This window comes from Myxine glutinosa, chromosome 3 (genome assembly GCF_964187855.1).
Source record: "Myxine glutinosa chromosome 3, kmMyxGlut1.1, whole genome shotgun sequence".
Lineage (NCBI taxonomy): Eukaryota > Metazoa > Chordata > Myxini > Myxiniformes > Myxinidae > Myxine > Myxine glutinosa.
This window is the reverse complement of record NC_136263.1, coordinates 191095292-191122597: the sequence shown is the minus strand read 5'-3', so window position 1 is coordinate 191122597 and position 27306 is coordinate 191095292. Positions and strand designations below refer to the sequence as shown.

Here is a 27306-nt window from a genome sequence, read left to right as displayed (position 1 = left end):
CGAAAGCATCAAAACATGCATGATATAAAACATGTTAGATCAGGTCATTGAAAAGATCAGAATATGCATGACATTACATGTTAGATCAGGTCATTGAAAGCATCAGAACATGCATGACATTACATGTTAGATCAGGTCATTAAAAGGATCAGAACATGCATGATATAAAACATGATATATGAGGTCATTGAAAGGATCAGAATATGCATGCCATTACATGTCAGATCAGGTCATTGAAAGCATCAAAACATGCATGATATAAAACATGTTATATCAGGTCATTGAAAAGATCAGAACATGTATGACATTACATGTTAGATCAGGTCATTGAAAGGATCAGAACATGCATGATATAAAACATGTTAGATCAGGTCATTGAAAAGATCAGACTGTGCATGACATGATAACATGTTAGATCAGAACATGCATGGCGTTATAACATAATAGATCAGGTCATTGAAAGGATCAGAACATGCATGACATCACATATTAGATCAGGTCATTGAAAGCATCAAAACATGCATGATATATAACATGTTAGATCAAGTCATTGAAAAGATCAGAGTGTGTATGACAATGTAACATGTTGGATCAGAACATGCATGGCATTACAACATGATAGATCAGGTCATTGAAAGGATCAGAACATGCATGACATTACATGTTAGATCAGGTCATTGAAAGCATCAAAACATGCATGATATAAACATGTTAGATCGGGTCAGTGAAAAGATCAGACTGTGCATGACATTATAACATGTTAGATCAGAACATGCATGACACTATAACATGTGAGATCAGGTCATGGAAAAGATATTACTATTATGCCATTATCAATCGTCTTATTATCATTACCATCGCCAGAGGAGAGGGTATTGCATTTGAGTCCGTTTGTTTGTCTGTCTGTCTGTTTGTCCGCACAGAATAAATATGATTTTCTCTGCAACCATTGGTCCGATTGACAGGAAATTTTCACCATCGGTGCAACTCCACTTTAAAAAAATTTAAATTATAAATATGACGTTATACGTCACGTGGTATGGCCGCCATTTTGGAAAAACCGAAAAACTTTGCACCTCTATATCTCCGAAAGCGCTGCATAGAAAAAATTGAGACATGGCTCATTGTAAAGAATTCTCCATGGGGAATAAAATATGTGAATGATGATGTCATAGGTGCCTCCATTATGACATCATAATTCGACAAGTACAAAACTTCATCCGATCAAGATGAAATTTCTTGAGCCTCATCTCCGGATAAATTGGTGGGGGGGGGGGGGGGGGGGGAGGGGGGAATAATGATTATGTCATCGGTCACGTGGTTCGGCCGCCATCTTGGAAAAACCGAAAAAAATTCTACCTCATTATCTGAAAACGCTGCATATAAAAAATTGAGACATGGCTCATTGTAAAGAGCTCTCCATGTGGAATAACATATGTTAATGATGATGTCATAGGTGCCTCCATTATGATGACAGAATTGGACAAGTACAAAACATCATCCGATCAAGATGAAATTTCTTGAGCATCATCTAGGGATAAATTGGTGGAGATTTTTTTAAAATAACGATAACATCATTGGTCACGTGGTTCGGCCGCCATATTTGTTTTAACACAGCCTTAAAAAACACTGAAAATACGTCTTGGCGAGGGTCTGCAATCTCTGAATGCTCTTTCTTGTTAACCTCGCCAGAGGAGAGGGTATTGCATTTGGATCCGTTTGTTTGTTACTTGCCGGAAAAGATTCCGGCAAGTATGTTGGTTGGTTGGTTTGTCTGTCTGTTTGTCTGCCTGTCTGTTTGCCTGTTTGTACGCAGTACTACGTCTACATCGTTGCACATAGAATCGCCATACTTTACACACATTTGCCTTGCCCTGGAATAGACGACTGTGCCCAATTTTTAACTCTCCAGACCCAAGACCTCCATTATGACGTCATAATTCGACAAGTACAAAACTTCATCCAATCAAGATGCAATTTCTTGAGCGCCATGTCAGCATAAACTGGTGGAGAAAAAAAATAATGATGACGTCATGTGGTTCGACCGCCATCTTGGAAAAACCGAAAAACTTTGCACCTCTATATCTCCGAAAGTGCTGAATAGAAAAAATTTAGACATGGCTCATTGTAAAGAACTCTCCATGGGGAATAAAATATGTTAATGATGATGTCATAGGTGCCTCCATTATGACACCATAATTCGACAAGTACAAAACTTCATCCGATCAAGATGAAATTTCTTGAGCATAATCTAGTTGCCCTGGAATAGACTGTGCCCAATTTTTAACTCTCTGGGCCCAAGGCCTCCATTATGATGTCATAATTCGACAAGTGCAAAACTTCATCCAATCAAGATGCAATTTCTTGAGCGCCATGTTGGCATAAACTGGTGGAGAAAAAAAATGATGATGACGTCATCGGTCATGTGGTTCGGCTGCCATATTGTTAATTCCGGCAAGTCCTCAGTCTCTGACCGATTTCTAGTTTGTCTGTTTCTCTGTCTGCTTGTCGACACAGAATAAATATGATTTTCTCTGCAACCGTTGGTCCAATTGACAAGAAATTTTCACCATAGGTGCAACTCCACCTGTATAATTTATTAATGATAATTATGACGTCATAGGTCACGTGGTTCGGCCACAATCTTGGAAAAGTCGAAAAAATTTGCACCTCTATATCTCGGAAAGCGTTGAATAGAAAACATTGAGACATGGCTCATTGTAAAGAACTCGCCATGGGGAATAAAATATGTTAATGATGATTTCATAGGTGCCTCCATTATGATGTCATAATTCGACAAGTACAAAACTTCATCCAATCAAGATGCAATTTGTTGAGCGCCATGTCGGCCTAAACTGGTGGAGAAAAAAAAAATGGTGACGTCATCGGTCACGTGGTTTGACCGCCATCTTGGAAAAACCGAAAAACTTTGCACCTCTATATCTCCGAAAGTGCTGAATAGAAAAAATTGAGACATGGCTCATTGTAAAGAACTCTCCATGGGGAATAAAATATGTTAATGATGATGTCATAGGTGCCTCCATTATGACGTCATAATTCGACAAGTACAAAACTTCATCCGATCAAGACGGAATTTCTTGAGCATAATCTCGGAATAAATTAGTTTAGAAAACAAATAATGATGATGGCATCGGTCATGTGGTTCGGCCGCAATATTTTTAATTCTGGCATGTCCTCAGTCTCTGACCGATTTCTAGTTTGTCTGTTTGTTTGTCCACACAGAATAAATATGATTTTCTCTGCAACCGTTGGTCCGATTGACAGGAAATATTCACCATAGGTGCAACTCCACCTGTATAATTTTTTTATGATAATTATGATATCATAGGTCATGTGGTTCGGCCGCAATCTTGGAAAAATCGAAAAATTTTGCACCTCTATATCTCTTAAAGCACTGAATAGAAAAAATTGAGACATGGCTCATTGTAAAGAACGCTCCATGCGGAATAAAATATGTTAATGATGATGTCATAGGTACTTCCATTATGACATCATAATTCGACAAGTACAAAACTTCATCCGATCAAGATGTAATTTTTTGAGTATAATGTAGGAATAAATTAGTTTAGAAAAAAATATAATGATGTCATCAGTCACGAGGTTCGGCCGCCATTTGTTTTTGATTTTTTTTTCTGTATACTGAATCGAGGCTCATGAAAGAGCTGACAACCGCGAGGAAAAGACAGCACAGGGGGACCACGAGGGAAAGACAGCACAGGGGGACCACGAGGTAAAGACAGCACAGGGGGACCACGAGGGAAAGACAGCACAGGGGGACCATGAGGGAAAGACAGCACATGGGGACCACGAGGGAAAGACAGCACAGGGGGACCACGAGGGAAAGACAGCACAGGGGGACCACGAGGGAAAGACAGCACAGGGGGACCACGAGGGAAAGACAGCACAGGGGGACCACGAGGGAAAGACAGCACAGGGGGACCACGAGGGAAAGACAGCACAGGGGGACCACGAGGGAAAGACAGCACAGGGGGACCATGAGGGAAAGACAGCACAGGGGGACCATGAAGGAAAGACAGCACAGGGGGACCATGAGGGAAAGACAGCACAGGGGGACCATGAGGGAAAGACAGCACAGGGGGACCACGAGGGAAAGACAGCACAGGGGGACCGCGAGGGAAAGACAGCACAGGGGGACCACGAGGGAAAGACAGCACAGGGGGACCGCGAGGGAAAGACAGCACAAGGGGACCACGAGGGAAAGACAGCACAAGGGGACCATGAGGGAAAGACAGCACAGGGGGACCGCGAGGGAAAGACAGCACAGGGGGACCGCGAGGGAAAGACAGCACAGGGGACCGCGAGGGAAAGACAGCACAGGGGGACCACGAGGGAAAGACAGCACAGGGGGACCATGAGGGAAAGACAGCACAGGGGGACCACGAGGGAAAGACAGCACAGTGGGACCACGAGGGAAAGACAGCACAGGGGGACCACGAGGGAAAGACAGTACAGGGGGACCGCGAGGGAAAGACAGCACAGGGGCCTTTAACACAAAAGCCTTTTTAAAAACCTGAAAATACATCCTGGCGAGGGTTTGCAATCTCTGATTGCTCTTTTTCTTGTTACATTTGTAATGAGAAGCGGCTTTAGAAAAACACCCTAAAAAACGCCTTGGAAGAAGAACTCCATGTTAGCGGCAGGAAGGATCGTGTTATTAATCCTTGTGGGGTATATAGACTACAGTAGATCTATGATTGGATGCATTCGGAGATGTGATAAGCATTGAGTGATGTCTGGATTCCTCCAAATTTCTTTGTTTAGTGTTATAAACAGCATTAGCTACTGTTTAAAAAGCTAATCATGTGTGTTTGTGGTTTATAATATTTTTACCTCTGGTCGAGGCCGTTGGATCGTTGCTCCCACGAAAATGCCAGGATAAGCTATTTATAAACGTTGACACGACGTTTGTTCAAGGAGGAAAACCCCGTTGGGGAGGTGGGATTACTAGTATTAATATTGTTTTGCAATAACATTATTATGCTATCATCGTTAGTTTTGTTATTCGAAGAGGCCTTGGGAAAATGCCACGATAAAGCTAATGTTACGTGCTCCTCCCCGACCCCCTGGTCAGGGTGTACCTCCGAGCCCCGAGAGGAGTCACGGCAGAAAAATGTGTTATTCTCTATGTCAAAGATCAATGGAGAAGCCACCCCAATTGTTACTCACAAACAAATATTGTATTAAGATCACACAACAATAACAATACAACAATAATAGTAATCAAAAGTACAATCAATATGTCCTATGATGGTACCATCAGTTTCGTAATATATAACTCACTGTGCTCCAAGTGAGTGAACCAAGAACATTCCCCAATGTCTCTTATTCCCGGCTTCAAGCCAAAGTTGATTCGCTCCAGCGATCGCCAGAACGATGTCCAATCGAGAAAAGAATCCCGTGCAGATGGAAAGTACAGTCACTCAGCCAAAGCTGCACAAAGACGCCCTCAAGGCGACTGGGAAATCCAAAGGCGCCCTCCAGACGACTGGGAAATCACACCCTCGGGTATGGACTTTCACGGCTCACAGTCAGCGAACCGCAAATTAATCTTCAAAAGCCACGGTGCACACACACACACCGGATACATCTGAAAGCGGTGAAAACGGCTGACGAAGGAAAAAAACCTTGCTCGACGCGCGAAGCGCTCGAGTCAAAATGGCCGACGACCCGTTCTTGAGACGTAACGGCCCGACGATCATTCTCCTCGGAATCCACCGCCAAAAACCTGACACACAGGTTGATCGGTCACAGCAATGACAACTCTGTTGCAGGAATCCCTTTCCCGGGAAACACGAAAGTTCGCGAGTGACTCCCGTTCGACAACGTTCGCTTCAGAACTCGGAGCAGCTCGGCTTTCTTGTCCGACTCACTCGCTCCGCCTTCTTTCTCTCCTCTTCCTCTTCGTCGCCATCCGGTTCCTGTTTCATTTAAAACATTAACCTTTTTACATTTTGACAATAATAATTGCTATTTCCCTCAAAGAACAATAATAATAATACATGGAACCAGAAATGTTTCAAGTGGATGAAAACCACAACAACGGAAGTGACGAATCCGTAACACTAACTTAACATGGATATACTCCTCAACACGCAACCTCATTGGCAGCAATGGCCGAGAAAACCCCCTTTGTTAGGGGGGCAAATGAATGTGCTACAGCCTTCATTGTGTAACCCTTAGTCATCCTGTCAAGTTTGGTTGAGATTTGAAAAGTAACGACGGAATGTATCGCGGTCAAAAATCATGAGACAGACAGAGAGACGCCAAATTGCGTATTGTCCTGTGACCAGCGATTAGGACCGCTGAATGACGGATAACTGAACTGCTTTAACTCGGAGGCGACCAGCCGAATACGTAGCGGTTATTTTTGGCGCATGCGGGATGGAAGAGATGCGAGGTATTTGTCACGATAAAACACGGGTTTAAATCGAAACCACAAACAAGTAAAGATGACAGAAAATTCACCAAATAATTTAATGAAAATAAATTTAAAGACGAAATAAAAGTTCTGGTAAAAACTAATTCCCTACTTTGAGGATCCTATTCTCAGACTCAAAAATACACAGGGGAATGATCAAATAAAAATAAAATGTCCTTTTTGTGCCAGCTTGTTCATGTGTGTAACTGTGGCCTCAAAATGACACCTTTTTGAGGAGGTTCGCGGCCGTTGAAGCCCGATGCCAAAAGCCTCCCTCGCGGGAAGCTCAAAATGGCGGCAATGCCGTGCGTCGAAGGCTCTCACTGTCGAGCCTGTGGTAAGCTAGTGAGGACTGCCTCCTTCCTCCTCTACTACCTGGACGAGCACTACGCGGCCTTCAACTTCATGGTGAGACCAACAGTCGAAACCTCTCCCAATTGCAGCCGACGCTGGCAAAAGCTCATCACCCTCCAAAAACTCGCACCAAACTCAGTCAGCACCAAGTCGAAAAGATGGCACCGCTTTCTTGTGCAAAAACGCGAGAGAGAGACATCGACTCTTCTTCTTTACTCCAAACAGTTCAATCTTGGTTTCATCAGACCACAGAATCTTGTTTCTCACAGTCTGAGAGTCTTTTAGGTGCTTTTTTGCAACTCCAAGCAGGCTTTCATGTGTCTTTCACTGAGGAGAGGCTTCCGTCTGGCCACTCTGCCATAAAGCCCAGATTGGTGGAGTGTTGCAGTGATGGTTGTCCTTCTGGAGGATTCTCCCATCTCCACACAGGATCTCTGGAGCTCAGCCAGAGTGACCATCGGGTTCTTGGTCACCTCTCTTACCAAGGCCCTTCTCCCCCGATTGCTCAGTTTGGCCGGGCGGCCAGCTCTAGGAAGAGTCCTGGTTGTTCCAAACTTCTTCTATTTAAGAATTATGGAGGCCACTGTGCTCTTGAGAACCTTCAATGCAGCAGAGATTTTTTTTTGTAGGATTCCCCAGATCTGTGCCTCGACACAATCCTGTCTCTGCGCTTTGCAGGCAGTTCCTTTGACCTCATGGCTTGGTTTTTGCTCTGATATGCATTGTCAGCTGTGAGACCTTATAACAGGTGTGTGCCTTTCCAAATCATGTCCAATCAATTGAATTTACCACAGGTGGACTCCCATCAAGGTGTAGAAACATCTCAAAGATGATCAAGAGAAATGGGAGGCAACTGAGCTAAATTTCAAGTGTCATACCAAAGGGTATGATTACTTATGGCAATGTGATATTTCAGTTTTTTCTTTTTAATAAATTTGCAAAACTTTCTAAAATCCTGTTTTCTCTTTGTCATTATGGGGTATTGAGTGTAGATTGATGAGGGAAAAAATGAATTTAAACGATTTCAGCATAAGGCTGCAACATAAAATGTGAAAAAAATGAAGGGGTCTGAATACTTTCTGAATGCACTGTATATCCATTTAAATCAGAAAATAAAAAGAAATGGCATTGACAACATTATTTACACCCAAGACTTAATATTTGGTAGCACAGCCTATGGACAAAATAACTGCAGTCAAGCACTTTCTATAGCCATGAATGAGCTTCCTAAACCTTTCTGCTGGCAGTTTAGCCCACTCTTCTTGTGCAAACTGCTCCAGTTCTCCCAGATTTGAAGGGTGCCTTCTCCCAACTGCTGTTTTCAGATCTCCCCACAGGTGTTCAATGGGCTTTAGATCTGGACTCGTTGCTGGCCACTTCAGAACAGTCCAGTGTTTTGTCTTGAACCATTCTTGGGTACCTTTTAAAGTGTATTTGGGGTCATTGTCCTGCTGTAAGACCCACAACCTTCGACGGATACCTAGGTTTCTGAAACTGGGTTGAACATTGCACTCCAAAATGCCTTGGTAATCTCCTGATTTAATGATGGCATGCACACATTCAAGGTACCCAGTGCCAGAGGCAGCACAGCAACCCCAAAACATCACTGAACCTCCTCCATGTTTGACTGTAGAGAAGGTGTTCTTTTCTTTGAAGGTTTCATTTTGTTTTCTGTAAACATAGAGATGATGTGCTTTACGAAAAGCTCTAAATTGGTCTCATCTGTCCATAGGATATTCTCCCTGAAGGATTTTGGCTTGTTCATGTGTGTTTTGGAAAACTCCAGTCGGGCTTTCTTGTGTCTCTCTCTATCAGCAGTGATTTCCTCCTGGGTCTCCTACCATAGAACCCACTTTCATTGAGTTGGCGACGGATGGTGTGAGTTGAAACTGTTGTACCTTGCGTCTGAATGTCAGCTTGAATCTGTTTGGCAGTTGATCATGGTGCTTTCTCCACCATTCAAACAATCCTTCCCTGCAATCTTCGATCAAGATTTCTCTTGCGGCCACGTCCATGGAGATCGGCTACAGTACCATGAGCCTTAAACTTCCTGATAACATTCCGTACGGTGGACACGGGAACATCAAGGTCTCTGGAGATGGACCTGAAGCCTTGAGATTGTCCATGCTTGGCTACAATCTTGTGTCTGACCTGCTCAGACATTTCCTTGGTTTTCTTTCTTTTCTTCATGCTCGTTGCAGTACACACAGTGACACAGAACAGCAGAATGACTCCTTTTCTTTATTCAAACTGGTTTAATGAGTGATTTTTATATTGCAGACACCTGCAACTCACCACAGGTGAGTTCAATTCCAAAGTAAAGGAGAATCACCTGCTTGAAATCGTATTATTTCTAACAACTTCTAAAAGATGCCAATAATATTGTCCGGGCCATTTAAAGATTTCTGTGTGGAATAAGCTAAGATTTAGCATTTTTTCAGCTTTTTTGGTTTTGTTCCACTGCAAACCAAAGAAATACATTTGTGGATACCAAAATATTTTTTAATTTAAACAATTTTCTGGAAGAAATGGTGCATTATTTGAAAAAAGTGCAAAGGTGCCAATATTTTTGGCCAAGGCTGTAATTATACAATTCTATCCTTACGATGGGATTCCTCCATCTACCCCCACAAACGTAAAAGTATTTTAGTATGATTAGTCGGATTGTTCGTGCGTGTTTTGGGCCTGGTGAAGCCTGCCAAGTCTCCTCGACATTCTTTTATTTATTTACGTTCATACTTTCGCCGTATTACCTTTTTTTTCTTTCCACCCCTGACTCACGCCGAACCTCTTACCCTTTGTTTAAATGTCCTGAATACAAAAAAATAAAAATAATCATACTGGCCATCATACTGGCTGCACAAAGAATAAGAGGAAGAAGAAGAAGAAGAAGAGGAAGAGGGAAAAAAAAACAAAGAAAAAAAAAAACAAGCAACGCAGAGGGAAATGTAAAAAAAAAATCAGAGCTTCGTCTTGTTTATCTCATGTACCCCAACGGGCAGCCCTCTCTCTTGCACAGATCTCCCCTCCTAATGTCCCTGATCTCTTCTGTTGTGCTTGTGTGCTTCCCTCTCTCCACCCCTCCCCCTCTTGTCTCCCACTCCTTTTATTATACGTTTTATGTGTCAGCTCTTACACGAGCCTCAACTTTGTATTTAAAAAAAAAAATCTGGATTTTATTGTGATTATTGTGCAATTATAGTCAGACCATAACAACAATACATTGGACAATCGAGTTTGAATCGACAGCCTGTGTAACTCTATGTTGCGGATCTGTCGCCGGCCTTCTCCCCTTATCAAGGGGGGATTAATCCCCTTGTCTTTACTGACCTGGTTCGACCCGAGACCTATTACGTCCCTTCCGGACAGCGCAAAATAGGGTTTCGGGACCAAATTCTCGCTCGTACCTACGTACTCGCGCTGCCCTGGAAGCGAGGAAACAAGCCTCGCACGAACCACGTATGATGGTGATATGCCGAGCGGTTTGCGTACACGTGATCCGCGCCGTTATAGATAGTGGAACCCGATTGGAGCGATCTTATTCGTGCCACGCTTAGTCAATGGAGAAATCACGGGAACGATCGAATTCAGAAGAAAAGGAAGAACAAATAGATTTAATGATTATTGCACGTATTTACAGTTCAGGATGAAGAGACACAGGGAAATCCTTATACAGTCTTATTCTTAATATCCAAGGACAACGGGCCTGTCTGACACACTCACACGGGGATTGCAGATGGGCAGGATGATATTCAGGCCAAACGCGCCGGCTTGGTCGTCCAGGAACGGCCCCGTCCGGCTCTCCTCGGTCACAGTACGTCCCGCGATGATGGAGGTAGGCGAAGACAAGGCCACGCCGCATGTCTTTCAAGCAAGGCTGATATATTGGGGCGAACGACAGGGACGGCTTTTATGGCAAAGGGCGGTTACGCAGCTTCGTTCACTCGCTTGGCTGAACCGCGCAAGTTGGTTATAAACGCCCTGGCTGCGCCCACGTATCTCCAGCGATAGTCAAGTTCATACGGTGCGAGTGACGCAGATCCTCTTCAAGTCCTCTTTGCCGCACGTCCCCCTCTGCGAGTCCTCTGCAACTGCCGTGTGCACGCGAGTCCTTCACAACGCGCTTATCCTCTACAAGTCCTTCACAACACTGCAGTCCTGTTGAGGGCTTTGCGCATCGGGTTATATAGCCCCGCCCCGCGAGCCTTCTGTAACTCACCAGACTCTTCTCACGACGCCCTCTGACGCCACCACCTCGGAGCTCTGATTGGTGGCTCATGCTTACCGTCATCGCCTCTGCCGCTCTACCTCGACTCCGCCCCGACCTCTTTAGGCCTACCTCGTGTTAGCTCGACTAATAAACAACCAATGCTTAACAAACTGGATTGCGCCCACAGAGGTGGAATGGTTTGCCGAAGTAGGACCTATTCTCCTGTCTTTACACAACGCAGGATTAACACTGGAAGGGGCCTACTCTCACATATACTAAGACATAACTATACTACAAATGAGGCAACATGTTGCACGTGTGACTATCTATGGGGGGCAAACCTTTAAACTTTATTAGGCTCACTTTACACATCTCAAAACCGTAGCACTGCCCCCCTCCCTCGTCAGACTCATCCCCGAGTCGAACCCACACAAGTGGGAACGACTGGTTTTGAGAAAGACTTGGGACTGGCTTTTAATTATGTGTGACACTTAGGTGTGGGTCCCCCTAGCATTTACTCTAACCCGTGTATGTGACAGTTTTACAACACTAGATATGTCCCACCTACTGCGTTGTGTAACTAACTATCAGATTCACACCCACAGCTAACCGAATTGCGGAATTAATTTCAAACTAAACATAAAGCCGGTGGGTAGCATCTTATTTACAATCACAAAACCGAATTGTTTACATTTCTATAACCCAGGACCTGTTGTTTTTTTTTTTGAATGAAAATTGGAGGGGAGAAAGAGCACCTCATAGCACCAAGACACATAACACAGTTCAAAAAGTTCACTGTTCACCATTTGCTGCTGGGCCGCATCTTCTTCTTGCTTCATCTTCTGTGTGCAATAAAAACTTAAAGTTCTTCTTTCCTGGCAAACCAAGAATAAAATGTACAAAAACCCGTGTTCGTTTTTATTAATTCACGGCCAGGCAGGGCCAACCTTATCTGGTCCAACTGCGTGGCATTGATGCCACTCAAAATACGTGGTCCGAAGATGCAAGGTAAGTTTGCAGCATAGTGTAAAGCCACAAAATGTGTGGTCCATGTGTAATGTGGTGCAGCAAAGAGTCTGTGGCAACAAGTATGCTGTACATGTGCAGCAAAGCTATAATAAAGAATACGGCAGCAAAGTGCCATGCAGTTCATCTGCATGGGTGTAGCAATGTGCAGCCGGGGGTGCTGCACATGTGCAGGCATGGGCAGCTGCACATGTGTAACAGGGTGCAGCTGCACAGTTCGAGGTTGCTGCACAGCTCCTCCTCCAAAGTGGTTCCATGGGTGGGGAGGAAGACAAAGCACAGTCAGCAAAGGAAAGGGCGCATAGGTACACATCAAAACAAGGTAATGCAGCATGAGGGGCGCGGGAGAGCGAGTAGAGCAAGCTCGTCCCTAACCGTTCGTGCCCCCCAATGTCAGCTTACACTACCCTTTCACCTTCCCTGTATTTACAACTTACAAATCCGTCTCTACGTCCTGTCCCCCATATCCCCCTCTAAGCCAAATTCGTCTTCCAATCCCTCCCAGGAAGGAAGGAATGGAGCCAACACATTGTCACTTTCGGTCGTGATGCGTCTTACTTACTCAAATCATTCACTTGGTGCGGGTGCGGAGCTTTGTCACCTTGGTGAATGAATGTGGATGGCGCGAAGGGAATTCCTCAAATCCTAACTACACTAATGACATTAACTCATTTATACTACCCCAGGGTCATACCCTGCCAATTGGCATCTTTAAACTATGCGGTTCTAAAAACCTGATTCCCATTGACCACCTGGTGCCTTCCAAATTTGGGTCTCACTCCCCAATTTTTCACACTGTGCCTTTGCACAATTTCGGGGCTGGGTCGTGTGGCTCCACTAGCAGGTCTACCTACCTGCGCACCTCCGCCACTGAAGTCGCCACCCGAGCTTACATTGCTCCTTGCGACTACCTAAATTGGGGAAGGGCCCTCCTGGCTACACGGGTCCTTCTCCTGGATCCTCGGGCCCCGTTGAACACTACTCATGACCCTAACTGGCTCCCAGAGCCTACGTGCGGCCTCACCTGGCCGACAAACTACCAGTGGCGGAGTGCTCCAATAACCATACGCACCAACAAAGCCCACACGCCCAGCCATTTCACATACTCATGCACCCATCCAAGCACTTCTTTGCCACTACCTGCACCACAGGTGTCAATATCCAACAATTTACCTAAGCCCTCTACCTGACTTTAAACTACCCACCCCGGGTATCCGTGAAGGGGTCCATCTCCCCCCATTCACTCCTTCGCACCATGCATATCACACCTTCTATCTCACACCAAGCATTCCACACCAAATAATCTCACACACACCAAGTTCTCTTGCACACCTCTTGTGCTCACACACCTGTTCCCCACTTGCACACCATGCAAGTCAATTCACTTCAACACACTCCATTCGTCCTCAATACACCACCTCTGGTTATCCCCAACCAACTCCTCATTTACTCAAGCTCAATACCATCCTCACACACACGGCATCATCTAACTAACTACTTCCCCTAAAGCTCGTGCTTCCCCGTATTCCCTTACACTAAGCACTCCCTCGTCATTATCAACCAGCTAATCTAACTACGTCCCCTCTACCTGTACAAAAGTCACTACTTAAATCTTGTCCTCTACCGTCATTTCTAAATCCCTAACAATTAACCTAGCCCGCCCTCGGCTAGCTTACACTGCCACCCCATAATCTAGTGCTCATGTGCCCAAAGTGTGAGGAATGGTAAAGCCACCATTCCTCTACGCCGGGTACCATTCGCCAACACTATGGCCATTCGTCCACGCCACTTCAGCCTCTCGGTGCGGAAATACATTTGCACAGCTCGGCTTCGAAAAGCCGAGCGATGCATGCGGGTGGTTTGTCTCCTGTAGGTTGGGTCCGTCCGGCATTTTCGATTCAGGGGAGGAGGTTTTGTTGGGCCAAGGTTCAGGGCTCCATCCCTGTGCGGGGCCTTGCGGTCCCATGCACGATGGCCCAACCGCCCACGGTCGGAGTACCGCGGCCGCCAGGGGGCAAAGCTCCGACCTCTCCTACTCCCCCTTGAACCGTGCCGATCGCCTTTCCCGCCAAGGCGCGCCACCGACCATACAGGGCGGTGCCCGGCACGAATCGTGCATGCCGATCCTTGCGAGACCGCCACGGCAACGATCCCCACTGATCCCCCGCTGCACACAAAGCACACCACGCACCGAGGGCTTGCGTTGGCTATACGTCACGCTAAACGCTGCCCCGGTCTGCGTCGATGCTCGAGCCGCGTTTTCACCCCACGCGACCTGCTCCTCTCTCACACAACGCGGCGCTCCAGTGCCTCTCATACACTCCATTACACACTTTCGCTCCGGCGCACACTTCTTTCGTACACGTGCGCCAGTCACCTTCACACATCGCACCACGGACCTTCCACGAGCGCCTGGGCTCTGTCTCGATCCCAAGTGCGCCAAAAATCTTTTCCCGCCATACACACTCCTGCTCACCTTCGGGATTCTCTTCTCCGCCAGCACCTGCAAACCTTCATTTTTGTTAGGAAGCACGACATCACAATGCAAATCCAGACTTTGAGTGCATTCCATTTCTTCCCTCTGTACTATATCTCCTATTTCTGAATCTGCCGTCTCTTCATTTCAATTAAAACCATTTCATTAATTTTTTCTATTTCCTCGACGACCGCCGGTGCCAATAAAATTTATTTTTCCAATTCGGCGGCCGTCGGCTTTTCTACACCCCGAGTCGCGATTTCTATACCCTCGGTCAACCCGGCCGCGCTCTGCCCAAGCTCGCTCTTCCTGCGTTCCTCACATCGCGTTACCTCGTCGCGTACCAATGCGACGTCCCCGCTCAACCTGCGCCCAATGTCCTCCCTATTTCTTTGATTAACTCCCCTCGGGTATCCATTCTTTCATTTATTTTATCCATGCTATCATTTAGTCCCCAAATTTCGTCTTTTTGGGCATTAATGGTTTCTATCAATTTGCCCTTATATATTCGCCCAAAATAGACACCTTGCTTAGTCCCTCATTTCTTTTATTTATTTCGTGGATTTGTTACCCTGGGCGTCCAATTTCCCATTTATTTTTTCCATGAATTGCGTCATGAGTGCATACAGGTCCGAAACCGTTGGCACCGCGGGCTCGGCCCTCGCTGCCATGTGCGAGGCGCCGCCAATTTCTTTGCCAGCTGCCGCACCCTTTTCTGCTTCCATTACTACCAACTGTCCCTCTCGGTCCTGGGTTATTAATTCTTCATTTATTTCTACCCCCACCGGCATTCGATCGCTTTGGATAGCCATGGCACTAATTAAAATTTTTGGATTTTAAAACGAAATTTTGGTCGCTCGTAATTTGGAGTGCGTGAAGCGCACATCGGGTCCTATCCCACTCCTGACACCAAATGTTGCGGATCTGTCGCCGGCCTTCTCCCCTTATCAAGGGGGGATTAATCCCCTTGTCTTTACTGACCTGGCGCGACCCGAGACCTATTACGTCCCTTCCGAACAGCGCAAAATAGGGTTTCGGGACCAAATTCTCGCTCGTACCTATGTACTCGCGCTGCACTGGAAGCGAGGAAACAAGCCTCGCACGAACCACGTGTGATGGTGATACGCCGAGCGGTTTGCGTACACGTGATATGCGCCCTTATAGATAGTGGAACCCGATTGGAGCGATCTTATTCATGCCACGCTTAGTCAATGGAGAAATCATGGGAACGATCGAATTCAGAAGAAAAGCAGGAACAAATAGATTTGATGATTATTGCACGTATTTACAGTTCAGGACGAAGAGACACAGGGAAATCCTTATACAGTATTATTCTTAATACCCAAGGACAACGGGCCCATCTGACACACTCACACGGGGATTGCAGATGGGCAGGATGATGTTCAGGCCAAACGCGCCGGCTTGGTCGTCCAGGAACGGCCCCGTCCGGCGCTCCTCGGTCACAGCACGTCCCGCGATGATGGAGGTAGGCAAAGACAAGGCCACGCCGCACGTCTCTCAAGCAAGGGTGATATATCGGGGCAAACGGCAGGGACGGCTTTTATGGCAAAGGGCGGTTACGCAGCTTCGTTCACTCGCTTGGCTGAACCGCGCAAGTTGGTTATAAACGCCCTGGCTGCGCCCACGTACCTCCAGCGATAGTCAAGTTCATACGGTGCGAGTGACGCAGATCCTCTTCAAGTCCTCATTGCCGCATGTCCCCCTCTGCGAGTCCTCTGCAACTGCTGTGTGCACGCGAGTCCTTCACAACGCGCTTATCCTCTGCAAGTCCTTCATAACGCTGCAGTCCTGTTCAAGTCCTGTTGAGGGCTTTGCGTATCGGGTTATATAGCCCCGCCCCGCGAGCCTTCTGGAACTCACCAGACTCTTCTCACGACGCCCTCTGACGCCACCACCTCGGAGCTCTGATTGGTGGCTCATGCTTACTGTCATCGCCTCTGCCGCTCTGCCTCGACTCCGCCCCGACCTCTTTAGGCCTACCTCGTGTTAACTCGACTAATAAACAACCAATGCTTAACAAACTGGATTGCGCCCACAGAGGTGGAATGGTTTGCCGAAGTAGGACCTATTCTCCTGTCTTTACACAACGCAGGATTAACACTGGAAGGGGCCTACTGTAGCGGCTACCGCTGGGTTTACACAATCGCCTTGCACCTACCAAGGACGCGGAGCGATCACCATGCCGGGCTCGTCCAGGACGCCCGGCCACGCCCGCTCTCGACTTGCCAGGCCGCGTCCAGGACGCCCGGGCATGCCCCCTCTCGCCTTTCCCGGGCAAACGCTCCGGGATAATGCGTGTATATATATTGCTGCCCGATAAACGGGCTTTTCAGAGTACCCGAGTTGTTTTGTGACAATAAAGAAACTCGGACGAATTCCAGCTTTTTGTCGCGTCCATTCTTCCGATTGACGTGGGAGCACAGCTCCTACATTGGTGACCTACCGACATGGACACGGCAGTTGCCCTTAAACTGCCTACCTTCTGGGAGGCTCACGCGGTGGTTTGGTTCACCCAGGCGGACTCCCTGTTCGCCCTGCGAGGCATCACGGCCGACGACACCCGCTTCCACCATGTGGTAGCAGCGCTCGGTTCAGCCACCGCGGCCCGCGCCCTGAGCCTCCTCGAGAGCCCGCCAGCCGCTGACAAATACGGCGCGATTGAAAAGCTCCTCCTCGACGCTTTCGCCCTCCCATCGTCGGAACGCGCACGGCGCCTGCTCGACCTGCCCGAGCTCGGCGACACGCGCCCGTCCGAGCGAATGGACTACATGCTTTCGCTGCTCGGCGAGCACTCTCCGGCATTCCTGTTCCGGGAGCTGTTCCTCCGTCAGCTGCCTAGCCCGGTACGCCTCGCCCTGGCAAGCACGACGATCACTGCTCCCCGCGCCCCCGCCAGGGAAGCCGACAAGATCTCCGCGGCAGGCCAACGCATTGCAGCAGCGACCTGGGGCCTACCGCCGTCCGACGCAACGCCCATGGCGCCCGAGCACCCGGCACGGTCGACGACAGAACTGCCGACGCAATTGGCGGCCGCTACGCCGAGCCGACCACCTCCAGCACGACGACCGGGGCCTCCACCTGACCAAGCGTGGTGTTACTATCATGCCAGGTTCGGACAGAAGGCCCGGACATGCCGACCCCCGTGCACCTTCGGCAGGCCGGGAAACGGCCGGGCCGGCGTTCATTACCAGCCATGAGCGCCGGCCACACGGGCAACTTACTTTTCATCACGGACAAAGCGTCCGGACGGCGCTTCCTGTGCGACACCGGCGCCCAACTGAGCATCATACCCGCCTCTGATCAGGACAGGCAGTCCGCGGTTTGCGGCCCCTCCTTGGTTGCGGCCAAAGGATCGGCCATCCGCACCTTCGGCCCGCGCAACGTCACCCTCTGCTTCGGCGGCCAACGCTTTACTTGGACGTTTGTAACCGCAAACGTGCCCATGGCTCTGCTAGGCGCCGACTTCCTCTGCGCCCACGGACTGCTGGTGGACGTCCAACGGCGTCGCCTCATCAACGCCGAGACCTTCAGCTCCCTGGTATGCACATTGAGCAGCTCCGCTCCGACCGAGCTGGCATGCGCCCTCCCGGCGGCGAACGAGTTTGCTCGCCTGCTCACGGAGTTCCCGGCCCTCACGTGGCCGACGTTTTCGGCCGTCGCAGTACGACATGGGATCGAGCACCACATACCAACCACGGGCCCGCCGGTCTACGCCAGAGCCCGCCACCTCGACCCAGCCAAGCTCGCCGTGGCCAAAGCCGAGTTCGACGCTTTGGAACACCTCACCATCGTGCGGCGCTCCGATAGCGCGTGGGCTTCGCCACTACACATCGTCCCAAAGCCAGGGGGCGGCTGGCGCCCATGTGGCGACTACCGCCGCCTTAACGACGCTACCACCCCCGACAGGTATCCGATCCAGCACATCCAAGACTTCTCCGCCCGTCTGGCAGGACGGGTCATTTTTTCAAAAATCGATCTCATACGGGATATCACCAGGTACCTGTCAGGGCGGCCGACGTCCCTAAAACGGCCGTCATCACGCCGTTCGGCTTATTCGAATTCCTACGGATGCCGTTTGGCCTCAAGAACGCGGCTCAGGCGTTCCAGCGCTTGATGGACGGCGTGCTGCGTGACCTGCCGTTCCTCTTCGTTTACCTGGACGACATCCTCGTCGCCAGCACGTCCCGGGCCGAGCACCTCCTCCACCTCCGAACACTGTTCGGGCGCCTCAGCGAGCACGGCCTCATCGTCAACCCGGCCAAATGCCACTTCGGCACGACGGCCGTTGATTTTTTGGGCCACCACATCACCAAGAACGGGGCCGTGCCGCTGCCAACCAAGGTCGAGGCCATCACCACGTTTCCACGTCCCCGCTCCATAAAGGCCCTGCAGGAATTCCTGGGAATGGTGAATTTCTATCACCGCTTCGTGCCCCGTGCTGCTCAACTCATGCGGCCCCTCTACAAAACCCTCCGGGGCAAGCCAGCCAAGCACGACATCGTCTGGTCCGCAGCAATGGACGCGGCCTTCCAAAGCTCAAAGTGGGCCCTCGCCGACGCAACACTGCTCACTCACCCGGTGCTCAACGCTCCCATCGCCCTCACCACGGATGCCTCCGACTACGCGGTGGGCGCCGTACATGAGCAATGGCTGAACGGGGTTTGGCAGCCACTCGCTTTTTTCAGCCGGCAGCTCCGGCCGAACAAGCTCAAATACAGCACGTTTGACCGTGAGCTCCTCGGTCTACACCTGGCCGTTCGCCATTTCCGCCACCTCCTGGAGGGCCGACCCTTCACAGCGTTCGTCGACCACAAGCCGTTGGTTTACGCAATGGCCAAGGTCACGGAGCCGTGGTCGGCCCACCAACAGCGCCACCTCTCCGCCGTGTCGGAGTTTACCACGGACATCCGGCACGTCGCCGGCAAAAATAACGCCGTGGCCGACTGTCTTTCTCGGGCCAGTGCGAACGCGGTCCACCTCGGCGTGGACTTCGCGCTTATGGCGGCGGACCAAACCACCGACACCACGGTGCAAGCCCTCCGGGCGGCGGACACGGGCCTCCGCCTGGCCGGCATCCCCTTTGCGGACACTGTCCTGCTCTGCGACATCTCCCAAGGCCAGCCTCGCCCCATCGTGCCCGTTACCTGGCAACGCCGCATCTTCACCTCCCTCCACGGCCTTTCCCACCCGGGCCGGAAAGCTTCCCAGAAGCTGGTGTCAGCGCGATTCGTCTGGCACGGCCTTCGACGGGACGTCCGCGATTGGACCAGCACCTGCACAGCCTGCCAACAGGCCAAGGTCCACCGACACACCCAGGCCCCGCTGGCACCTTTCACCGTGCCCGAACGACGTTTCGACCACGTCAACGTGGATCTGGTGGGCCCCCTCCCCCCATCACGGGGGTTCACACACCTGCTCACCATGGTGGACAGGACCACCAGGTGGCCGGAGGCCGTTCCCCTCGTCTCCACCACCACCGCCGACGTGGCGCAGGCTTTCATCGCCACCTGGGTCGCCCGCTTCGGCGCACCGGCGGACATCTCGTCGGACCGTGGACCGCAGTTCACCTCCGAGCTGTGGGGCGCGGTCGCCCACAACCTGGGGGTTAAGCTCCACCGTACTACGGCCTACCACCCCCAAGCCAACAGGTTGTGCGAGCGATTCCACCGCTCCATGAAGGCCGCGCTCATGGCCGGCCTTCAGGACGGCGGTTGGGCCGACCGGCTGCCGTGGGTCCTTTTGGGCCTCCGCACGGCCCCCAAGGAGGACCTCCGGGCATCCACCGCCGAGCTTGTCTATGGCCAGGCGCTACGCTTCCCGGGCGAATTCGTGCCTGACGCTACCAGTCCCTGGTCCACAGCTCACCAGCGCTCGGACCTCCAGGAGGCCGCCCGACGGTTTGCCCCCGTGCCAACATCCCACCACGGTGACCCCCAGTCCTACGTCCCCCCAGCGCTTCGCACAGCGGAGTACGTTTTCGTGCGTCATGACGCACATCGGGGGCCACTCCGGCCGCCGTACGACGGGCCCTTCCGGGTCCTGCGACGGGACGACAAGTCGTTCGTCATCGACATCGGCGGCAGGTCGGACCGGATTGCAGTGGACCGCCTCAAGCCGGCGCACGTGGACATCGACCAACCGCCACAGTTGGCCCTTCCGCCGCGGCGAGGCCGCCCCCTGTCCACGGTGCCCCCCACTCGACCGCCCACCACCACACCGGACCCCCCCTCCCCCCCACGACCCGCTAGGGGTCGCTTCGGCCAGGTCATCAGGACCCCCCTCAAATTGACCCTGCCGGTGCAAGTCGATTCTGGGGGGACGTGTGTAGCGGCTACCGCTGGGTTTACACAATCGCCTTGCACCTCCCAAGGATGCGGAGCGATCACCATGCCGGGCTCGTCCAGGATGCCCGGGCAGGCCCGCGCTCAACTTGCCAGGCCTCGGCCGGGACGCCCGCTCTCGACTTGCCAGGCCGCGTCCGGGACGCCCGGGCATGCCCGGACATGCCCGCCCTCGACTTGCCAGGCCGCGGCCAGGACGCCCGGCCACGCCCCCTCTCGCCTTTCCCGGGCAAACGCTCCGGGATAATGTGTGTATATATATTGCTGCCCGATAAACGGGCTTTTCAGAGTACCCGAGTTGTTTTGTGACAATAAAGAAACTCGGACGAATTCCCGCTTTTTGTCGCGTCCATTCTTCCGATTGACGTGGGAGCACAGCTCCTACACTATTCTCACATATACTAAGACATAACTATACTACAAATGAGGCAACATGTTGCACGTGTGACTATCTATGGGGGGCAAACCTTTAACTTTTATTACGCTCACTTTACACATCTCAAAACCGTAGTAGTATTTTAGTATGATTAGTCGGATTGTTCGGGCGTGTTATGGGCCTGGTGAAGCCTGCCAAGTCTCCTCGACATTCTTTTATTTATTTACGTTCAATCTTTCGCAGTAGTACCTTTTTTTTCTTTCCACCCCCTACTCACGCCGAACCTCTTACCCTTTGTTTAAATGTCTTGAATACAAAACAAAAAAAATAATCATAATAATTCATCATACTGGCATCATACTGGCTGCCCAAAGAAGAAGAAGAAGAAGAAGAAGAAGGAAATAAAAAGAAATAAAAAAAGCAACGCAGAGGGAAATGTAAAAAAAAAAATCAGAGCTTCGTCTTGTTTATCCCATGTACCCCACCGGGCAGCCCTCTCTCTTGCACAGATCTCCCCTCCTAATGTCCCTGTTCTCTTCTGTTGTGCTTGTGTGCTTCCCTCTCTCCACCCCTCTCCCCTTCTTGTCTCCCGCTCCCTTTATTATATGTTTTATGTGTCCATTTATGTTTTTGTGTTTCATGTGTTAGCTCTTACACGAGCCTCAACTTTGTATTAAAAAAAATAATTCAGGATTTTATTGTGATTAATGTGGAATTATAGTCAGACCATAACACCAATACATTGGACAATCGAGTTTGAATCGACAGCCTGTGTAACTCTAATGGTGATTTGCCTATGTCAAAAGAAAAATGGTGAAAATAAACCAAAGTCACTAATTAGTGAAATTCCTTGGATATTTCCAGGTCATCCTTGGATTTAAGAGCATGGAGCAGTCCTGCAAGAGAAAATTCATGATGGTTACAATTGTAGTTCTTGCAATAACTACTGGATCTTCGCTTGGTGTACCGGCAGTGCATAACCCGGGTAATGTATCCTTCTTTCACTTTTCCATAACCAACATGTGTGAAGCTTAAATCAGGAGTTACTTTTCCCTGATCCACTCCTTATATAAAGCTGCGTTCCCTTTCTCAAACTTTTGTTCATTTTGAATTCTCATGGGGACATCCACATACAGTGCATTCAGAAAGTATTCAGACCCCTTCACTATTTTCACATTTTGTTATGTTGCAGCCTTATGCTGAAATCGTTCAAATTCAAGTTTTCCCTCATCCTGAACCTGATGAACCTGATGAACCTGATGGTCACTCTGGCTGAGCTCCAGAGATCCTGTGTGGAGATGGGAGAAACTTCCAGAAGGACAACCATCACTGCAACACTCCACCAATCTGGGCTTTATGGCAGAGTGGCCAGACAGAAGCCTCTCCTCAGTGAAAGACACATGAAGGCCCGCTTGGAGTTTGCAAAAAAGCACCTAAAGGACTCTCAGTCTGTGAGAAACAAGATTCTGTGGTCTGATGAAACCAAGATTGAACTTTGGCTTCCGTCTGGCCACTCTGTCATAAAGCACAGATCGGTGGAGTGTTGCAGTGATGGTTGTCCTTCTGGAAGTTTCTCCCATCTCCACACAGGATCTCTGGAGCTCAGCCAGAGTGACCATCGGGTTCTTGGTCAACTCTCTTACCAAGGCCCTTCTCCCCCGATTGCTCAGTTTGGCCGGGCGGCCAGCTCTAGGAAGAGTCCTGGTTGTTCCAAACTTCTTCCATTTAAGAATTATGGAGGCCACTGTGCTCTTGGGAACCTTCAATGCAGCAGAAATTTTTTTGTAGGCTTCCCCAGATCTGTTCCTCGACACAATTCTGTCTCTGAGCTCTGCAGGCAGTTCCTTCGACCTCATGGCTTGGTTTTTGCTCTGATACGCATTGTCACCTGTGATACCTTATATAGACAGGTGTGTGCCTTTCCAAATCATGTCCAATCAATTGAATTTACCACAGGTGGACTCCAATCAAGGTGTACAAACATCTCAAAGATGATCAAGAGAAACGGTAGGCACCTAAGCTAAATTTCAAGTGTCATAGCAAAGGGTATGAATACTTATGTCAATGTGATATTTCAGTTTTTTCTTTTTAAAGATTTGCAAAACTTTCTAAAATCCTGTTTTCTCTTTGTCATTATGGGGTATTGAGTGTAGATTGATGAGGGAAAAAATGAATTTAAACGATTTCAGCATAAGGCTGCAACATAACAAAATGTGAAAAAAGTGAAGGGGTCTGAATACTTTTTTTTTTTTTTTTTTTTGTTGTATACAGAATCGAGGCTCGTGAAAGAGCTGACATTTACTTCAGAAACAAATCAACCAGACAAACAAAATATATAAAAAGAGGGAGCGGAAGACAAGAGAAGGGGAAGCACACAAACATTTGAGAGCACACAACATTTAAGAGCAGGGAGATGTGTGGGAGGGAGAGGGCTTGGGGGGAGGAGGCGGGGGGAGGGGGGGGCGTGGGAGAAGTATAAAACACAAGGACACCAAGGACTTCCAGGACAGAAGTTGGTATTTCGAAAAAGGGGAATTGGGGTGAAATTAGCGGGGATAGAAAAGATCAAGGTTTTAGGTGGGGGAAGATAAGAGATGGTGGTGAACAGCTGTTTTAAAGACCTGGAGGGTGGAGTGGGATTGAAGAGAGTGAGGGAGTTTGTTCCAGAGGCAGGAGAAAAGAGGAATGAAGGAGTGAAGGTGAGCAGAGAGTCTTGATTTTGGCAGTTTAACCATAAGAGGGTTTCAGGCAGATCTTGTGCGACCTGTAGGAATATTTGGGAGACAGAGCCCATAGAGAGCTGGGGGGGCAAGGCCAGAGAGGAGTCGGTAGAAGGCGGAAAGACCACCAACCTGCCTGCGGTGAGTGAGTGAGAGGCCCTTGGAGTTAGCTTCATCGCAGGAGATTCCAATGATTCTGAATGCTTTGGTTTCAACAGCGTGAAGACGAGCTAGGTTTGAGGCAGGAGCACCAGCCCAGAGGGGAGAGCAGTATTCCATTGAGCTGCGGATGAAAGCCTTGTATGTGGTGAGGAGCTCAGGTGTGCCAAGGAAGGACTTTGCACGACGGAGGATGCCCAGTCGGCGACTGGCTTTGGAGGCCAGATTTGAAATGTGGTTTTCCCAGGAAAGATCATGGCAGATAGTGAGACCCAAAAGCTTGAGTGACAGAACTTCTTGGAGAGGATTATTCAGAAAGTGGATGGGAGGGTTGTCCCGTCGGTCTTTTCGGAGAGACATCGTAAGAGTGTGAGATTTGTCAGGATTGAAAGACATGTTCCACTTGTTTGCCCAGTCTGTGATTTTGTCCAGGCCTGCAGAGAGTGGGGAGGCTGTAGACTGCCGATCTGAGGGATGAAGAATGGAGCAACAGAGAGTAGAGTCATCAGCAAAGAGATAGAGAGGATTTTCAAGAGAGTCAGAGAGTTCATTGATGAAGACCAGAAAAAGCACAGGGCCCAGAGCACTGCCTTGGGGAACTCCAGCCTGAACAGGAAGAGGAGATGAGAGAAACCCATTCAGGGCCACACGTTGATTACGACTAGAGAGGAAGTCCGCCAGACTTCCAGAAGAGGAAGAATTTCTGAATGCACTGTAATATTTTGGTGGTGGTGAAAGTGGTATAAGTCCATACTCTTCATAGAGCGTCACACACATGACGAGTGAATGTGTCTGTGGCTAAGAACCAATCCTGGACAGGTTAGGCATGACGTCACGTCCAGTCCAATCCAGTCACTCCGTCATGGCTGGACTTGAACCCACATCAGTCAGATTAATGCAACAACGCTTTACCCACTCACCCACCTAACCGCTCCACAAAAAAACCTCCAAACATGAAATGACCGGATTTAAAAATTCCTTTCTCCAACTCATGTATGGCACATGCAGCTCATTTCCCTCGCATCCATGTACTTCTATTTTCTCCCAAATTCTTTCTCTTCCTCATCTCAGTTGTTTTTCTAACACCACCCACTTACTTCCTTCCTCTTTGCATACTGTACTTGAATGCATGTCTGGATTCCATGTGTGAAAGTTTAAGCAATGGTATCTCAGCAATTCAAATGCTGTCGGTGAATTCTGATAAATCATTAATTAATTGTTTTCAAATTTTATTAACTCCTAATTTTTAACTGTGGATTAATTCCACCTAGTTTGTTTTACCCATGATGCAAATCAGATTATTATCTTATTCTCATCATCATCACATGTTACAAGTCAGACTATGGGCCCAACCATTCTCATGTACTTTCCACTTAAACAGGAGGCATTCCAGCAATCCTCTGAATCAATGAAGAATCAGATGAGTAAAAAAACCACCTTTAGAGGCCATTTTCCCCCGCAAAGCGGGGGTTGGCCTTTTTCGGGAGCCGTGGTTGTTGTTGTTTTTCGGTCCCCTTTTTGAAGCAATGTTTTACGGCCGGATGCCCTTCCTGATGCCAACCCTTTTTGTCGCCTTTAACGACAAACAGGGAATTACCAGTGAACTGGTACTCAATTTGCCGACCTCGGAAGGATGACAGGCTGAGTCAACCCCCCTGGCATTAATTCAGCGATCGACCGGGATTCGAACCCAGGATCCTAGGATCCTAAGCCGGCACCCTAGCCGCTAGCCCAACAGCTAGCCCAACTAGCCCGCTAGCCCAACAACGCTAGCCCAACACCAACACCCAACCTAAGAATCAGATGAGTGATGAAATTTAACCTGATTAAGGGTGTAGTACTGGTGAACAGGTGATTTTTTATTTTTTTTATTTTTTTTTAGCTGAACAGTTTCCTTATAGTCTTATAAACAAGAACCATGCTATTAGAGGTCATAGAAGTACCCCTAATTATTGTTATCTTTACACGCAATTTACAAGAAATATAATACTTTGCATGAAATTTGTTATAACTTTAATTTGCATCATTCTTTTGGGCTGAAATTGGGACAGGATATTCAGAATATCACTTCCTTTAAAATGATGAAGGCTTTTGTTTATAGGAGTAGCCATTGTGGATTTATTGAAGGACAACCAAGTTTTATCTGGTAATTGGCATAATTAGCTACTTAGTGAACATTTGACATAATTTCACAAAATCCTCTCATCAGGTAGTAGAGTAACACATGTATAATACATGTACCAAGTTTTGTGTGAAAAGAATGACAGGTGACATAGAAGATAGAAGTAGAAATGTGTTCTTTGTTTTTCCTTGTTTTTTATTGACGGTCTAATTTATGCAAATTATATGCATGTAATATGACAAAGAAGCGTTGAAACTGGTCTGAGTTAAAGCCAAGATTATATCTTTCAAGAAAAACGGAAAATTAGATATTAACTTGACTTTGTTTTTGTGTAAAGGCCTCTCAAAGGTACCTATGTAGTTTTCTCAATTTTTCACCAGTACTACACCCTTAATGGCTCGCTTTAGTTGACATCACCCACTTGAGTTTTGGTCGTTGTGAAAAGCTGATTGACAGGAGGGGGACAGAATTACCTAGCCATCCTCCATTTTGTCCCTCAACCCTGCTGTTGGTGTGTGTGCCCACCCACCTCTTTCCACTTTTCATTCTGTTGCGTCCTGGTCCATTCTGTGGTCTAGCTCCTCCACGAACCTTGACGCCTGTATGACCAAAAAAAAAGCAGTGTATGGTTGACTTGATGGTGCAGTGAGCAGTTTGGGCCGTTGCACGTATTATATGACAGAGGCGATTGTGAAGTAGAAGACAAAGCATTCGCAGAAGTAGACACGAAGAAACGTCTATTTGGTGTCTTCTCGTAAAGCGTGCCAGATTAGACAGAGGACATCAGCATCGAAGGATACACAGCCCGACATGACATCCGAAGCCTTGCAGAAACAACACAAGGGCCACTCGTATGGCTGCCAATGTCTCCAAGGCCATAAAATAATCACACATGTATTCAATTCTAAAGTTCATAACAATAATTATTGTACATCATCAACAGTCCAATCCATCAATGCTAAACATCACAATAAAATACAGAAATCTCATTTTTGTAAAATATTTTGGGTTGCTTTCAAATTGTTTTTGTATCAGAGCTAT

At 48.5% G+C, this 27306-nt stretch overlaps 1 protein-coding gene across 1 annotated transcript in view; it reads left to right on the top strand.

Annotated features, from left to right (window-relative positions):
• The window catches only part of LOC137422939 (1-phosphatidylinositol phosphodiesterase), a 61726-nt gene that overhangs the window by 17952 nt on the left and 16468 nt on the right, over positions 1–27306 (top strand). The window contains exons 2-3 of the mRNA XM_068109615.2: positions 22129–22249; positions 23221–23271. Coding sequence (XP_067965716.1) covers positions 22150–22249; positions 23221–23271 — 151 coding nt within the window. The 5' untranslated portion in view covers positions 22129–22149. The remainder of the gene's footprint in view (positions 1–22128; positions 22250–23220; positions 23272–27306) is intronic.